The sequence below is a fragment of the Coregonus clupeaformis genome, chromosome 19 (genome assembly GCF_020615455.1).
Source record: "Coregonus clupeaformis isolate EN_2021a chromosome 19, ASM2061545v1, whole genome shotgun sequence".
Classification (NCBI taxonomy): domain Eukaryota; kingdom Metazoa; phylum Chordata; class Actinopteri; order Salmoniformes; family Salmonidae; genus Coregonus; species Coregonus clupeaformis.
The window spans coordinates 28,914,995-28,933,526 of NC_059210.1; the positions used below are offsets into that span (position 1 = coordinate 28,914,995).

Genomic DNA, 18,532 nt, shown 5'->3' on the forward strand with positions numbered 1-18,532 from the left:
AAAAAGTTATACAATGCTGCCACAACACAGCAGTTGACAGTACATACTACACCTGCTCTTACTGCAGTTTAAAGCCTGCTCTCTCACTTGCTCTTTCCGTTAAAGTACTGTGCTGTTTGTCTCTGTCAGCAGTGCATTACACAGTACCACAGTTTTCTCTCCTCTACTCAGCCTCTCTGTTGCTCTCCTGGTTGTTCACCTCACAATGTTGTGGCCATGGGCTCTGTCATATATGTAATTACTATGGGTAAGTCATGGCCAGGCCTGCCCCTCAGCCAGTTCTGTAGTGAAGAATCATGGCAGGGCAGTTAGAGATCTGAGTCACCGTGTTAGTCTGCCTGATGCTGTCCTCATCCCTGTCTGTCAGTAATGCCAAGTTAAGTGGTATTTAGCAATCTTACAAAGTACTTATTTGAACTCGTCAGGTCACAGCTGGTGGTGATCTCTCTATGTGATAACATCAACCAGGCTTGTTGTTTTGTTTCATTTCTTGTGATGTTTGGTTATGTATGTTGTGTTGCATCTCAGTGCTGGCGTGTTGTGTCTGGAGACTAACATGTGTTTTGGTATCTGTGTCAACGGTGGAGTCCCAGGTTACACTCTGACATTCTCTCTCTGTACCATACTGAACACCACTCCAACAGACAGTCAGGAATGACTAATGACACTTCTCAATATAATATTCCGGGGAAGAATGGCAGAATGGACAAGGATGTGACATTGCTGCCGCAGTAACTCTGCTCTCAGTCAGTAAGTGACGAAGGCTCTGTCTGTCGCAATGCCTATAGAACCTAGGTCAAACAGAAGCCACCACCATCAGCACTTCTCTCACTCCTCTTCATCATACTCTGAAATACACACATACATCAACTCCACTGCCCAAATGTATTCAGAGTTTTGTTCCCTGTGTTCCTGGCACATCTTGGTCCTTACTTAGATTCCCTAATGAGAATTCAAACATTCTCAGAGAGAGAGAATGAGAGAGAGAGAGAGAGAGAGAGAGAGAGAGAGAGAGAGAGAGAGAGAGAGAGAGAGAGAGAGAGAGAGAGAGAGAGAGAGAGAGAGAGAGAGAGAGAGAGAGAGAGAGAGAGAGAGAGAGAGAGAGAGAGAGAGAGAGAGATGGAGGAGATGAGGCAGGGGTGTTGGTGCGGCAGTAATTTATGAACGGGAAACAAAGATTCATGACTAACTTCTCGTGGGGTGTTACAGAGCCAGTGTCACAGAACTGAGCCCAGCGCTGGGCCTATTCATCACCTGCACAGCGAGGCAGGAGAGGGAGGGACACGTTATGTTTAAACTCCCAGCATTCAGTGCGATCTTCACGCCTCTCTGTCCTTGACAATGTAGCTAGGTATGTGTATCAAACAGAGTGTGCTCATCAATATCCCCAATGTCTGCATGCAGAGCATTGATGGGTTTTAAGCCCCCATCCTTTCACTGCTCCCTTCACCTCTCAGCACAGGAAAGAGATAGTGACAGTGTGTTCCATCTTCAATGTAATACCCGTCATCACTCTGCTGTTTTCCATTGAGCTGCTAAAAATAAAGGTATCGTACTGTATCATAGCAATAAAGCAGCCAGGAGCAATGCATTCTGGGATTGATGTGGTCATACTTACAGAAGTCAGCTTTTACAGGGCCACCCAAAGGCCAGGAGCTAGCTTTGAATCCTATCATAGAAGACAACCCACATATGATTTTGCAATTAAACACGTGATAGTCAATTTCATCTGGAGTAGTTATGTGACGCTCTGGTTAACTGCTTCAGGGATGTTCTCCTGACATTTCAGAGTCAGTCAGGGGCTGGAAAACACTGTCTATTACAGGAACACTGTACTTTATGCACCTTGTTCTGGTTGTGTTGTTGATGGGTTTTATGTTTCATCTGACCTCTGAAGGTTGTCTGGAACAGGAAAGTAAAGTGAGTTGGAGTGAGTTGCCTGTATAGCAGTCAGTGTGCTCTGTATCTCTCCGTGTCAACATACAGCATTGTAAACAACTGCCTTCACCACCCCCCCTACCTCATCCCTCTCTGTCATTCTGACAGGGGCGAGCACTGACAGCTCACAGCGCAGCACAACATTGTGTCGTGACGTGACTTATATTAATATGGTGACTGTTATTTATCGAATCAACTAACTGTGTTTAATTGTCACTCGATTAAATTAATCATGTAACAATGAACTAATTAGGAATTTGGGGCACCATGGAAGAAGTAGTTTAACGAGTTACCATCTCCCCAATTAAACTGTTAGAAGATATATGTTATATATCGATAACAGTCACTTATTAAATAATTACCACTTATCAGTCTCATTCTGAACGTCGCATAATCCTTGAACCTGCAAGAACCCTAACCTTATTGATAAATCAGCAATACACAAATTGGCTTAATTATTTATTTACTAACTAACTAAATAATAACACAATACAAACACACACACACACACACACACACACACACACACACACACACACACATAGGTTATTGATTACTAACGTAATACAATGAAAACAGGTCCCTAGTGGACTGGACTAACAATAGCATGAATGCTTTTAGAGACAGAGATTCAAACTATCGTGGTTACTTTGGAAACTACGCTCACGGAAATAAAAATGTTTAAAACCCCACTAACCGCTCATTCGGATTAGAAATGCAACATGTATTTACATGTAGCTGTCCTCGATAGTTGAGTTGATGATGTAGGACTCTGGTTTAACCACCAGAGATCCCAATGTCCTTGGTAGAGTTTCTGGTCGTAGTGGTGGTTAGAATGAGTACTTCAGCGTACCCTGTAGTTCGTAGAGTTGGTCTGTTAGAATAGATACTTCAGATGTACCAACGGTTGTCTGAGAGGGATTGTCCTTCCCAACTTGTGTCTTTAGTGAAAGTTCTCTAGATGGCTATACATGCCAGCTGCAGACTGAGATGATAAGCTCTAGTGCGTTGTCTTCTACTTCACCTCGTGTAGAGGTTGAGAGTTTCAGAGTTTCTCCATTTCAAACGTGTGGACTAACGTCTCACCTTTTCTGGTCTTTCTGGTCTAACCATTTTGTAACGTGTAGCTTCAGCTTCATGCTTCCTGGTCTGGTAGAAATTCAACCATTTGCAACATCCGGCTTATACCGTAATCTGCTTGGTCTTCCTTTGGTAATGGAGTTGTAGTTTTAAACCTTTTTGTAACGTTTAGCTCATGCTTCACATCTGCTGGTCTGAGGTGAATTCCGTCACGAGGGGTTTTATACTTGAGTAGAAAAGGGGGTGTTTCATCATGTTTGTGCTCATCTGGGCGTGGCCACTAACTGAGAATAAATCAATATGGAAACAATAATCTCATCTAGAATGCTAAAATCACATTGTTATTTTCACAAAAATATTATTATACTTAATCATTCGTTTTATACAACAATTAGATGCAAACCTCATAACTGGGAAGTGTACACCCCCAGGGATACAGTTATGTTGTTCCATCGTCTTTAATGACATCACAACATAGTAACAAATTTGACATGATTGTTCCCACATTCTTTGAAGTATGAATATTGTTTCATTATCCACTTTTAGATGTTGGAGTTTTGGCGGGAAGAATCTCTGTGTTAACAAAGGGGTCCTTTCTCTCAATACTTCATGGCAAGGAAGAGAAAGTCTGCACGGTATTTACGACCGGTCATAAAACTGGCACCCAGGAGAAGGGGTGTTCAAACCTTTGCCTAGCCGGCATCTTTGATCCTCAGCCCATGAGGGCAAGTCATGACAATTGTGTAAAAGACTCTGCCAATGTAACTGTATGATGTGCCATAAAAGAGGAAGGACAAAAGAGACTACAATTTCCAATGCAAATTTAATTTCGGCCCCAGAGATTGTTTTTATATTGTCATGTTATTCATTGGACAACAAATGGCTTATCACTGCTTCTTCTGGTTGTCAGCAGGACTGTCGCCATGGGGCCAACTGTTGTTTCTGGTATCAGCCAGGGCGGGGATCAGGAGGACCTGTACCGAGTGGGCACAGGGCTGTCACAGAGGAGGGAGGGAGAGATAGAGAGAGAGGGGGGAAGGGAGAGAGGGAGAAAGAGAATAAGAGAGAGAAAGTCAAAAAGACAGAGTGTATGTAAAACAGAGAGAGATGGTGACTGCTTGATGTTCTCTCATCCCTGACACGTCATGTTGGTACTGCGGCTACTGCGGCTGCTGCTCACCCAGCCAGCCAACCAACACAGTGACACTCTCCTCTCCTCTCTTGGCCCTATTCATACATGTGGCAATTACACTGTGGTAATATAAATGCAAAAATGTTCCTGTGATTATCTATACATTTGCTATATACAAAGCACTAGTCAATTTTAACAATGATTCACTTGTCATGTTTAAAACTCCTCCAATGTCATACACTGTCATACATACAGCATATTAAGAGCCATATCAGTTCCTCGCCTGCCACTGGTCGACTTTACAGTTGAGTGATCCAAGCTATTCTTCTCCACCATCTGCTCTGTGTGTTTGTTGTCTCTGGATATTAAATTGTATATGTATGAGTGCACAAAAGCATGAGTCTCCTTTGAAGTCTTAGGCTCTCATATTGTTCATGCAGGAGTTTTGTCTGTGTAAGTGTTGGCGGGCGGTGTGGCAGCATTATGTTGGCATGTGTCCCACTGAATGGACAGCCAGAGCCTGGTGCACTCACTTGGGTCATTGCAGCTATGCAAATGTTTTCAATTTGAGTCCTTTGTCGATAGCGTGAATGCCAAATATAATTTTCACTGCCACCTACCTGCTAGAAGGGCCCTAATTGCATTAGCACTTACAACAGGAGAGGGGGAAAGAGAGATGAGGAGAGGAAAGAAGAAGAGAGAGGTACAAGAGACAAAAGCTACTTATCCATACCATTTATTACATTTACATACAGTTGCAAATGCACATTGGCTAATGAGTTTGAGCCACACACACACACACACACACACACACACACACACACACACATACATACATACATACATACATACACACACACACATTTTGACAGTCTGGAATTGTATGTCTTTCCATACTGTGACAGAACTAGAGTCACGAAGCATGACAGTTTTTCTTGTTTCTATAGATTCTGTAGTGTTTTGAAGATGGAAAATAACATTTCAAGTAGGCTCTGGCTGAATCAACAATAGGTTAAAAAAAAAGTGAATAAATAGGTTTTCTCCGTGAGAGCATTGTCATCTTTCATCTTTCTCTCCTTCTGTCTTTCTTTTCATATCTCTGTAGCTCTCTCTTTCAATATTATCTTCCTCTCTTTTTCTACTCCCCCAAGTCTTCATCTAGCATGGAAATATCGAGTCAATTAGAGCATTGAAGGAAGCATAACAATGCAATTACATGAAACCTAATTACTTATTGTTCAAGGTTATAACAATCTAATTTTGTTGTTAGATTGTAATTCCATCCAAATGAATATCTGTTTCTAAAGACTGTTAGACTCAAAGGCCTGGTTGCTGTGTCAGTCTTAGATAGCCTCCTCTCCATCTCTGTCACGATCGTCTGAGGAAACGGACCAATACGCAGCGGGTTGAGCGAACATCGTAGACTTTATTAATAAAGAAACCACGATAAAACAACAAACCAAAAATGACGAAAGTGAAGTCCAATACTGACAATGACTAAACAGGAACAAAAACCCACAAACACACAGTGAAACCACAACAGTTTAAATATGGCTCCCAATCAGAGATAACGAGCCGACAGCTGACACTCGTTACCTCCGATTGGGAGTCATATGACTAATCACCAAACATAGAAATGAACAACTAGAAACCAACATAGAAATACACCCAAAAGAAAATGAACAACCCTGGCTCAATAATCAAAGTCCATGGAGCCAGAGTGTCACAGTACCCCCCCCTAAAGGTGCGAACTCCGGGCGCACCAACATACAGTCTAGGGGAGGGTCTGGGTGGGCGTCTGTCCATGGTGGCGGCTCTGGCACTGGTCGTGGTCCCCACCCCACCATAGTCACTACCCGCTTACGTAGCCTCCTCCAAATGACCACCCCCCAACTAAACCCCACAGGATTAAGGGACAGCACTGGACTAAGAGGCATCACCGGACTCAGGGGCAGCACCGGACTAAGGGGCAGCACCGGGCTAAGGGGCAGCACCGGGCTAAGGGGCAGCACCGGACTAAGGGGCAGCACCGGACTGAATGGCGGATCCTGGCTGGCTGGCTCTGGCGGATCCTGGCTGGACGGCTCTGGCGGATCCTTGCTGGACGGCTCTGGCGGATCCTGGCTGGACGGCTCTGGCGGATCCTGGCTGGACGGCTCATGGCTGGCTGACGGATCTGGCTGCTCATGGCTGGCTGACGGATCTGGCTGATCCTGTCTGGCGGAAGGCTCTGGCTGATCCTGTCTGGCGGAGGGCTCTGGCTGATCCTGTCTGGCGGAAGGCTCTGGCTGATCCTGTCTGGCGGAAGGCTCTGGCTGATCCTGTCTGGCGGAAGGCTCTGGCTGATCCTGTCTGGCGGAAGGCTCTAGCGGCTCCTGTCTGGCGGAAGGCTCTAGCGGCTCCCGGTCTGGCGGACGGCTCTGAAGGCTCATGGCAGACGGGGCGGCTTTGCAGGTTCAGTACAGACGGGCGGCTTTAGCGCCGTTGGGCAGACGGGCAGTTCAAGCGCCGTTGGGCAGACGGGCAGTTCAGGCGCCGTTGGGCAGACGGGCAGTCCAGGCGCCGTTGGGCAGACGGGCAGTTCAGGCGCCGTTGGGCAGACGGGCAGTTCAGGCGCCGTTGGGCAGACGGGCAGTTCAGGCGCCGTTGGGCAGACGGGCAGTTCAGGCGCCGTTGGGCAGACGGCAGACTCTGGCCGTCTGAGGCGCACCTTAGGCCTGGCGCGTAGTGCCGGAACTGGAGGTACCGGGCTGAGGACACGCATCTCAGGGCTAGTGCGGGGAGAAGGAACAGGCCGGACCGGGCTGGCGACGCGCATCTTAGACTTGGTGCGGGTGGCAGGAACAGGCCGGGTCGGGCTGGCGACGCGCACCGTAGACTTGGTGCGGGTGGCAGGAACAGGCCGGACCGGGCTGGCGACGCGCACCGTATCCCTGGTGCGAGTGGCCGGAACAGGCCGGGTCGGGCTGGCGACGCACACCGTAGGTTCTGTGCGTGGAGCAGGAACAGGCCGGGCTGGGCTGGCGACGCGCACCGTAGACTTGGTGCGGGTGGCAGGAACAGGCCGGACCGGGCTGGCGACGCGCACCGTATCCCTGGTGCGAGTGGCCGGAACAGGCCGGGTCGGGCTGGCGACGCGCACCGTATCCCTGGTGCGAGTGGCCGGAACAGGCCGGGCCGGGCTGTCGACGCACACCGTATCCTTGGTGCGTGGAGCAGGAACAGGCCGGGCAGGGCTGTCGACGCACACCGTATCCTTGGTGCGTGGAGCAGGAACAGGCCGGGCAGGGCTGTCGACGCACACCGTATCCTCTGTGCGTGGAGCAGGAACAGGCCGGGCTGGGCTGGCGACGCACACCGTAGGTTCTGTGCGTGGAGCAGGAACAGGCCGGGCTGGGCTGGCGACGCACACCGTGGGCTTGGTGCGTGGAGCAGGAACAGGCCGGGCAGGGCTGTCGACGCACACCGTATCCTTGGTGCGTGGAGCAGGAACAGGCCGGGCAGGGCTGTCGACGCACACCGTATCCTTGGTGCGTGGAGCAGGAACAGGCCGGGCTGGGCTGGCGACGCACACCGTAGGTTCTGTGCGTGGAGCAGGAACAGGCCGGGCTGGGCTGGCGACGCACACCGTAGGTTCTGTGCGTGGAGCAGGAACAGGCCGGGCTGGGCTGGCGACGCACACCGTGGGCTTGTTGCGTGGAGCAGGAACAGGCCGGGCAGGGCTGTCGACGCACACCGTATCCTTGGTGCGTGGAGCAGGAACAGGCCGGGCTGGGCTGGCGACGCACACCGTAGGTTCTGTGCGTGGAGCAGGAACAGGCCGGGCTGGGCTGGCGACGCACACCGTGGGCTTGATGCGTGGAGTAGGAACAGGCCGGTCCGTACTGGGAACACACACCACTGGCTTTAACTGGGGATCAGGAACGGGCCGGACCGGACTGGTAACACACATCAGTCTCTCACGCCGTGCCGCAACAACTTCCCCTTCCTCTACTCGCCAATGGCTCCCGTAATCCGATAGCCTTCTCTCCACGTCTCCCTGTGGCAGCCTCCTGCTGCCCAGCCGCTAGCCATGTGCCCCCCCAAAAACTTTTTGGGGTTGCCTCTCGTCCTTCCAATGATGATGGCCCTGCTGACGCCGTTGCTCCTCTCTCGCCAGGGCCTTGATCTTCCCCCAAGGTCCCTTGCCCCCGAGCATGTCCTCCCAGGACCACGATTTGCCCACCTGGGCCATCGCCAGCCTCTCGATCTCCTTACCAGGCGCTTCCTCCCATGTCCAGCTGTCTTGCTCCTGGACACGCTGCTTGGTCCTTCTATGGTGGGTTTTTCTGTCACGATCGTCTGAGGAAACGGACCAATACGCAGCGGGTTGAGCGAACATCGTAGACTTTATTAATAAAGAAACCACGATAAAACAACAAACCAAAAATGACGAAAGTGAAGTCCAATACTGACAATGACTAAACAGGAACAAAAACCCACAAACACACAGTGAAACCACAACAGTTTAAATATGGCTCCCAATCAGAGATAACGAGCCGACAGCTGACACTCGTTACCTCCGATTGGGAGTCATATGACTAATCACCAAACATAGAAATGAACAACTAGAAACCAACATAGAAATACACCCAAAAGAAAATGAACAACCCTGGCTCAATAATCAAAGTCCATGGAGCCAGAGTGTCACAATCTCCTCTCCAGAACAACCCTATCTGACAGCAGATGACAGGTGGGAGAATTACAGTATCAATGTACAGTGGGGAAAAAAAGTATTTAGTCAGCCACCAATTGTGCAAGTTCTCCCACTTAAAAAGATGAGAGAGGCCTGTAATTTTCATCATAGGTACACGTCAAATATGAGAGACAAATTGTGGAAAAAAATTCCAGAAAATCACATTGTAGGATTTTTAAGGAATTTATTTGCAAATTATGGTGGAAAATAAGTATTTGGTCACCTACAAACAAGCAAGATTTCTGGCTCTCACAGACCTGTAACTTCTTCTTTAAGAGGCTCCTATGTCCTCCACTCGTTAACTGTATTAATGGCACCTGTTTGAACTTGTTATCAGTATAAAAGACACCTGTCCACAACCTCAAACAGTCACACTCCAAACTCCACTATGGCCAAGACCAAAGAGCTGTCAAAGGACACCAGAAACAAAATTGTAGACCTGCACCAGGCTGGGAAGACTGAATCTGCAATAGGTAAGCAGCTTGGTTTGAAGAAATCAACTGTGGGAGCAATTATTAGGAAATGGAAGGCATACAAGACCACTGATAATCTCCCTCGATCTGGGGCTCCACGCAAGATCTCACCCCGTGGGGTCAAAATGATCACAAGACCGGTGAGCAAAAATCCCAGAACCACACGGGGGACCTAGTGAATGACCTGCAGAGAGCTGGGACCAAAGTAACAAAGCCTACCATCAGTAACACACTACGCCGCCAGGGACATAAATCCTGCAGTGCCCTGCTTAAGCCAGTACATGTCCAGGCCCGTGCTAGAGTGCATTTGGATGATCCAGAAGAGGATTGGGAGAATGTCATATGGTCAGATGAAACCAAAATAGAACTTTTTGGTCAAAACTCAACTCGTCGTGTTTCGAGGACAAAGAATGCTGAGTTGCATCCAAAGAACACCATACCTACTGTGAAGCATGGGGGTGGAAACATCATGCTTTGGGGCTGTTTTTCTGCAAAGGGACCAGGACGACTGATCCGTGTAAAGGAAAGAATGAATGGGGCCATGTATCATGAGATTTTGAGTGAAAACCTCCTTCCATCAGCAAGGGCATTGAAGATGAAACGTGGCTGGGTCTTTCAGTATGACAATGATCCCAAACACACCGCCCGGGCAACGAAGGAGTGGCTTCGTGAGAAGCATTTCAAGGTCCTGGAATGGCCTAGCCAGTCTCCAGATCTCAACCCCATAGAAAATCTTTGGAGGGAGTTGAAAGTCCGTGTTGCCCAGCGACAGCCCCCAAAACATCACGCTCTAGAGGAGATCTGCATGGAGAAAGGGCCAAAATACCGTGTGTGAAAACCTTGTGAAGACTTACAGAAAACGTTTTGACCTGTGTCATTGCCAACAAAGGGTATATAACAAAGTATTGAGAAACTTTTGTTATTGACCAAATACTTATTTTCCACCATAATTTGCAAATAAATTCATAAAAAATCCTACAATGTGATTTTCTGGATTTTTTTTCCTCATTTTGTCTGTCATAGTTGACGTGTACCTATGATGAAAATTACAGGCCTCTCTCATCTTTTTAAGTGGGAGAACTTTCACAATTGGTGGCTGACTAAATACTTTTTTTCCCCACTGTACATGTAACTGCCAGAATATAGGAAACACCAACATAGTGGGCATTGGGCATTGGGCCACCACAAGCCACCAGAACAGCTTCAATTCACTTTGGCATAAAGTCTATGAACCACACCTGTGTGGAAACACCTGCTTTCAATATACTTTGTATTCCTCATTTACTCAAGTGTTTCCTATATTTTGGTAGTTACCTGTATGTCCTTTCTTCCACCAATCAGTTGCCATCATGGTGGAGATGAGAGGAGGATAGGAAGCCATATGCCTACAGTGTGTGTGTGTGTTAGAGCCTACGGTGTGTGTTAGAGCCTACAGTGTGTGTGTTAGAGCCTACAGTGTGTGTGTTAGAGCCTATAGTGTGTGTGTTAGAGCCTACAGTGTGTGTGTGTGTGTGTGTTAGAGCCTACAGTGTGTTAGAGCCTACAGTGTGTTAGAGCCTACAGTGTGTGTGTGTGTGTGTTAGAGCCTACAGTGTGTGTGTGTGTGTTAGAGCCTACAGTGTGTTAGAGCCTACAGTGTGTGTGTGTGTGTTAGAGCCTACAGTGTGTTAGAGCCTACAGTGTGTTAGAGCCTACAGTGTGTGTGTGTGTGTGTGTGTGTTAGAGCCTACAGTGTGTGTGTTAGAGCCTACAGTGTGTGTGTGTGTGTTAGAGCCTACAGTGTGTTAGAGCCTACAGTGTGTGTGTGTGTGTTAGAGCCTACAGTGTGTTAGAGCCTACAGTGTGTTAGAGCCTACAGTGTGTTAGAGCCTACAATGTGTTAGAGCCTACAGTGTGTGTGTGTGTTAGAGCCTACAGTGTGTTAGAGCCTACAGTGTGTGTGTGTGTTAGAGCTTACAATACTGTACAGCCTTTACATTATGAGTGTTGTGACACACTCTTCAATGTGAGCAAGGAATAAAAGAGGTGCACAATGAACTGTACAGTGGCTTAATTGTATTGTGTGTATGAATGTACTCATACTCTGTGCATTACTGTATATCCTTCCTATTCAATGTGATGGATTTTTAATGCCACCCCTCTCTCTGTGTGTTTGTGTGTGTAGGAGATCCTTGGCCTTGGACAGATCCAGCCCTACAGATCGAAGAGAGCCTTGTTTGCCCCTCGTATGCATGTCAATGAGAACATGGAGCCGCCCTTCCCTAAAGTCATTGGCACGGTAAGCCTCACCCGTCCGTCCCACCTTGGACTCCACTAATACACTGATTGCGGACTGTTTGCAACCATATTTAGTGTTATTCACAGTCAAGGAATGTGGATATCCATATTCCAGTGATAACATGCCTCTCCTCATATGTGAACTGTGAATAACATGAATAATCAGTATTTAAACATTAAACAGTACACAATTACCCCTAGCAAATATAACAACAGTGCTTTAATTGAAGATTTTAGTCCAATTCTTCTTTCTCAAATTTTTTTGGAAGACACTCAAACCAAATGGATGACTTGATGAATAGAAGGAAAAATGTGTGTGCATACTTGATGAATTCCTTTGATGAATAAAAAAAAGAGCCTTGATGTTCTTCCCTGGGTATGTTTGCAACTGGGATTTCTGGGACACCTGTGCATTTTGGGAAAGTTACTGGAATTTTGGAACCCTAATAGGGAACAACTATTGGACTTTATACCATCCATAATTTACTCCTCACAGCTTCATTTGCAAAAGGAATACTAAGACATTAACAACGTGTGTGTGTGTGTGTGTTTGCAGGTGTGTGCATGTGTATGTAACTTAGGCAAGTGTGTGTGTGTGCGAGCGAGCAATAGAGCGAGCAATAGAGCGAGCGAAAGGAGAAAGAAAGACAGCTCTGCCAATCAGACTAAAGGATCAACCACATCTCAGAACACTCACAGAGTCTGAAAATGAAATCTTAAAAGAGAGACATCACAAAGCTGAGCCCTGCACATAATAGATAATTGCACACTGGAGAGTTCCTCTGAAGCCATGGCATCTTTATTCCCCCTCTGCCCTGTGGTATCTGGCCAGCTTTGGGGCCCTGGAGGGTCCGTGGCGGAGCCATACTGTAGCCCTCACCCCTTTGCCTCTCAGTTTCTCAGTGGTGAAAAAATTATGTTAAAATGATGTTTTTATTGTCACATAGGTACAGTGAAATGTGTTGTTTTACAGGGTCAGCCACAGTAGTACGGCGCCCCTGGAGCAAAGTAGGGTTAAGTGCCGTTCTTAAGGGCACATCGACATATTTTTCACCTTGTCAGCTCGGGTATTTGAACCAGCGACCTTTCGGTTACTGGCCCAAAGAGTCAGGCCCCCAATGAGAGAGAGACAGAGAGAGTGAGGTAGAGCTACAGTCAGCAGATTAGTTTGGTTTACAGGAGTTCTATAGGTGTTGCAGAACATTTTTGAAATTAGTTGAAAAGAAAACATACGTAAGTTGTGTTCTTTAGTCACTTACACGGCTACTGATTACATACTGTAGATACATCATACACCATCTCCTTCCATTTCTGTCCATACATAATTAATTTAATTGTTACGAGGATCATGTAATGGCATGCATCAGTGATGTGCCTCCACTGATGGCAGAACGAGGGTTGACTAGCTCTGTGATGATTTGAAGTAGTCATCCCTTTATAGAGAGAGATTATGTTAGAATCCTCTGGTAAGTAAGTAAGACTGCGATGGGAATGACCCCCTGCCAACCCCCATCTCTCTCTTTCTCTCTCTCTCTCTCTCTCTGTCTCTCTCTCTCTTTCTCTCTCTCTGCTCTCTCTCTCTGTCTCTCTCTGTCTCTGTCTCTCTATCTTTCTCTCTCGTGCTCTCTATCTTCGCTCCCCTCCTCTCCCCCAGTGAGTCCTGCATGAGGAGGCAGGCTAATGTGGGCTATTTTATATGACGTAAGCTATACATCGGAGAGCAGGAAAATGGATTTGCCACATGGATACAGCTTCTCCTCCTTATGCTCCTCACTACCAGCATGACAGCCATTAATTTCTCATATGTGTTACCCCTCTGAGGGAGAGCCTGGTAAAGGGGAAAAATGAGATCTGAAATTGCCTGTATTTTGGTGTTTCTACTCCAGTGCATTTTGACCAGACATGGCGTCGCCAGGAGAAGTTCCGCCCCCATTCATTTTTAACGAGAGCATGCAGAGAAATTGTAGGAAGGTGAGCGACGAGAACCCTGCTGGCGGAGCGGTAGAAAAAATTTCCCGCGGCCACCACTGCCGTTAACCAATCAGGTGCTAAGGAGCTAATTATCGCCGTGTCTGGTTTTCCAATTCTGTATCAGCAGGTCAATGGCATGGAGGAGGATTGCAGAGATTGTTGGTGTTGATGGTGGGTGTAGAGAGATTTGCACAACAATGTTTGCTTGTGCTGCTAGCTAGCTATGAACCTCAATCAACCTAAACCTAAACTTAAAAACTGTGATCAAACCCACCATTTGTGAATGTGTTGACTAAATTAATTTGTGAAATTTGCCCACTAAAGAATGGAAATCACCAGTAACACATTTTATAAGATTATAAATGCATGAATTTCCCATGGAATATGCTACCAATTGGATTATGGTATCTTAACATTATGATTCTCATATAGTATAGCTTATGGTACTTTCATTAACCATGGTTAACAGAGGAAGAACAATGAATTCAAGCACCACCCTCATTTTAAAGCTTCCAGTCTGTTATTCTAACTCAATCAGCATGACAGGGTGATCTCCAGCCTTGTCCTCGTCAACACTCTTACCTGTGTTAACGAGAGAATCACTGACATGATGGCAGCTGGTCCTTTTGTGGCAGGGCTGAAATGCAGTGGAAATGTTTTTTGGGGGATTAAGTTCATTTTCATGGCAAAGAGGGACATTGCAATTAATTGCAATTCATCTGATCACTCTTCATGACATTCTGGAGTATATGCAAATTGCCATCATCAAAACTGAGGCAGCAGACTTTGTGAAATTAGTATTTGTGTCATTCTCAAAACGTTTGACCACGACTGTAGGCCTGTGCTGCATTGGTGATGCATGCCATTATGATAAGCTGCAAAATGGGTTCACATGGCTGATATCCTGAGACAGTGACAATCAAATAAAACTGATTGGAGAGCTCACAACTGGACAAAAATGTCATGTTCATTTGAGAAAACAAGACAGAAACACAAATTAGAGACAGATCCCCTTCACCCCTTTTTATTGTAGAATTGTGATTAATGAACATTGACATTAGTTAATCTTGAATAATAGTTTTAAGTTAACAATTAAAACAAGTTTAAACACTCCACTTCAATGAATCAACATTGAATGAATCAACATATACTTTTAAAATGTACAAATAAGCTAACTTGTTTGTAAATGTTAGACAATTATCACTAAAGCATAATTTCAGGTAAACCAAAAAATTGTCCATACCAAAGATGGCCAACCTTGCTTCACTCCCTGATCTACTGGGTGAGCAGACTTCTATTCCAGCTCAGAAATAATATACATTATTATCAACAAGTAAAATCTGCACACTCAGCATACCTCCAGGAGCAGGATTGGCCTGCTCCAGTTTTAATAGGTTTGTAGCCTACATTGTGTGTGACTTTTAACTGTATTGTTGTATACAACATTTGCTAACATAAGTACACATACAACCCATGGCATACAACGATATGCCAGCAGTCTCTTGGGATATTCACTGGGACCTCTTCATCTGCAGACAGGCTTTCACAGCTCTCCAAATCTGAGGACAGACATCACAAAGAAATAGGCTTAATTATATTACAATTAGACAGCCCTGACTGGCTTTCATTTGTTTTTGTTGTATTATGTTGCTATTATTTCTCTGTCTTCATATTTCATCTGGAGAATATTTTCACAATGTCCTCCCACAAACTGACCTGCCCTATCTAACTAGTAGCCTACTCTTTCCCTTTTCTGGCAGCAGGAGCAACAAACCCTTACCAGAAAAACAGGCTTCTGGCAAACAGTTGTGGCAAATCTTTGGCCAATTTGCCATTAGAGAACTCTGGAGATGGCGGCCCCTGTGGAAGTCCTTTGTCCAAATTGTTGAATGCATGCACTGAAACAATCAGAAAACATCAAACAACATTAAGATACTGAAAACAATTACTGAAAACATGTTATATTTTGACATCTTTAAAGGTAGTTGAGGTAGATATGTACATACAGTGCATTCTGAAATTATTCAGACCCCTTTACTTTTTCCACATTTTGTTACGTTACAGCCTTATTCTAAAATTGATTAAATTGTTTTCTCCCCCCATCAATCTACACACAATACCCCATAATGGCAAAGTACTTTGTTGAAGCACCTTTGGCAGCGATTACAGCCTCGAGTCTTCTTGGGTGTGACGCTACAAGCTTGGCACACCTGTATTTGGGGAGTTTCCCCCATTCTTCTCTGCAGATCCTCTCAAGCTCTGTCAGGTTGGATGGGGAACGTCGCTGCTGTGCTATTTTTCGGTCTCTCCAGAGATGTTCGATCGGGTTCAAGTCCGGGCTCTGGCTGGGCCACTCAAGGACATTCAGAGACTTGTCCTGAAGCCACTCCTGTGTTATCTTGGTTGTGTGCTTAGGGTCATTGTCCTGTTGGAAGGTGAACCTTCGCCCCAGTCTGAGGTCCTGAGCACTCTGGAGCATGTTTTTATCAAGGATCTCTCTGTACTTTGCTCCGTTCATCTTTCCCTCGATCCTGACTAGTCTCCCAGTCCCTGCCGCTGAAAAACATCCCCACAGCATGATGCTGCCACCACCATGCTTCACCGTAGGGATGGTGCAAGCATTCCTCCAGACATGACACTTGGCATTCAGGCCAAATAATTCAGTCTTGGTTTCATCAGACCAGAAAATCTTGTTTCTCATGGTCTGAGCCCTTTAGGTGCCTTTTGGCAAACTCCAAGCGGGCTGTCATGTGCCTTTTACTGAGGAGTGGCTTCCGTCTGGCCACTCTACCATAAAGGCCTGGTTGGTGGAGTGCTGCAGTGATGGTTGTCCTTCTGGAAGGTTCTCCCATCTCCACAGAAGAACTCTGGAGCTCTGTCAGAGTGACCATCGGGTTCTTGGTCACCTCCCTGACCAAGGCCCTTCTCCGCCGATTGCTCAGTTTGGCCAGGTGGCCATCTCTAGGAAGAGTTCCAAACTTCTTCCATTTAAGAATGATGGAGGCCACTGTGTTCTTGGGGACCTTCAATGCTGCAGACATTTTTTGGTACCCTTCCCCAGATCTGTGCCTTGACACAATCCTGTCTCGGAGCTCTACGGACAATTCCTTCGACCTCATGGCTTGGTTTTTGCTCTGACATGCACTGTCAAATGTGGGACCTTATATAGACAGGTGTGTGGCTTTTCAAATAATGTCCAATCAATTGAATTGACCACAGGTGGACTCCAATCAAGTTGTAGAAACATCTCAAGGATGATCAATGGAAACAGGATGCACCTGAGCTCAATTTCGAGTCTCATAGCATTTTTATTTTAAATACTTTTGCAAAAATGTCTAAAAGCCTGTTTTCGCTTTGTGATTATGGGGTCTGAATACTTTCCGAATGCACTGTATTGGTAGGGATAAAGTGACTAGGCAACAGGGTAGACAATAAACAGTAACAGCAGCACATGTGATGAGTCAAAAGAGTTAGTGCAAAAAGGGTCAATGCAGATAGTTTAACAGTTAACCAATAGCTACCCGGACTAACTATTTAGCAGGCTTATGGCTTGGGGGTAGAAGCTGTTCAGGGTCCTGTTGCATCGGTACCGCTATGACTTAGGTGGCTGGAGTCTTAGACAATTTCTAGGGCCTTCCTCAAGCCTCAACACAATTGATTCAAACTAATCATCTAATGATGATCTTTCAATATAGACTGGGGACATCATCATCAAGAGCCAGTTGTCTTCTTGCTGACTTGGGTGGAAGAAAAGCAACATTTAAAAAAAGGAAACTCTTTTCCACCTTCTGCTCCCTACTTCTCCCATTCCTCACTTCTCTCATCAACTCATCGCTGACCACTCCCTGCGTCCCCTCAGACTTCAAAATGGTCGCTCCCCTCCTCAAGAAACCAACACTCGACGCATCTAATGTCAAAAATGATAGACCTGTATCCCTTCTTTCTATTCTTTCCTAAACACTTGAATGTGCTGTCTCTGATCAACTTTCTCGTTATCTCTATCAGAACGATCTTCTTGACCCTAACCAGTCAGGCTTCAAGACGGGTCATTCAACCGAGACTGCTCTTCTCTGTGTCTTGGAGGTTCTCCGCACTGCCAAAGCTGACTCTCTCTCCTCATTTCTAATCCTCCTAGATCTATCCGCTGCCTTAGACACCGTGAACCCTAAGATCCTCCTCTCCACCCTCTCAGGACTGGGCGTCTCAGGCTCTGCACACTCTTGGATTGCATCCTACCTGGCAGGCCACTCCTACCATGTGAGGTTGAGAGGATCTGTGTCTGCACCACGTACTCTCACTACTGATGTCCCCTCAGGGCTCAGTTCTAGGCCCTCTCCTCTTCTCTCTATACACCAAGTCACTCTGCTCTGTCATGTCCTCACATAGTCTCTCCTATCATTGCTATGCGGATGACACTACTTTTCTCCTTTCTCCTTTTCCCCTTCTGACACCCAGGTGGCGACACGCATCTCTGCGTGCCTGGCAGATATCTCAACTTGGGTGTCGGCCCACCATCTCAAGCTCAACCTCGACAAGACGGAACTACTCTTCCTCCCGGGTTGACCTCCATCACGGTTGACAACTCCACAGTGTCACCCTCCCAGAGAGCAAAGAACCTTGGCGTGACCCTGGACAACACCCTGTCGTTCTCTGCAAACATCAAAGCAGTGACTTGCTCCTGCAACATCCGTAGAGTACGACCCTACCTCACACAGGAAGCGGCGCAGGTCCTAATCCAGGCACTTGTCCTCTCCCGTCTGGACAACTGCAACTCGCTGTTGGCTGGGCTCCCCGCTTGTGCCATCAAACCCTGTTCCTCCGCACACTCCACTGGCTTCCAGACGAAGCTCGCATCCACTACAAGACCATGGTGCTTACCTACGGAACAGCAAGAGGAACTGCCCCTCCCTACCTTCAGGCTATGCT

General features: G+C 46.6%; 1 protein-coding gene across 3 annotated transcripts in view; it reads left to right on the plus strand.

Moving 5' to 3' along the window:
- LOC121531835 (cadherin-13) overlaps positions 1–18,532 on the plus strand; it is a 576,485-nt gene that overhangs the window by 238,984 nt on the left and 318,969 nt on the right. For all 3 annotated transcript variants that reach the window (XM_045227157.1, XM_045227158.1, XM_041837322.2), the window contains one exon: positions 11,523–11,636. In XM_045227157.1, the coding sequence (XP_045083092.1) occupies positions 11,523–11,636 (114 nt within the window). The remainder of the gene's footprint in view (positions 1–11,522; positions 11,637–18,532) is intronic.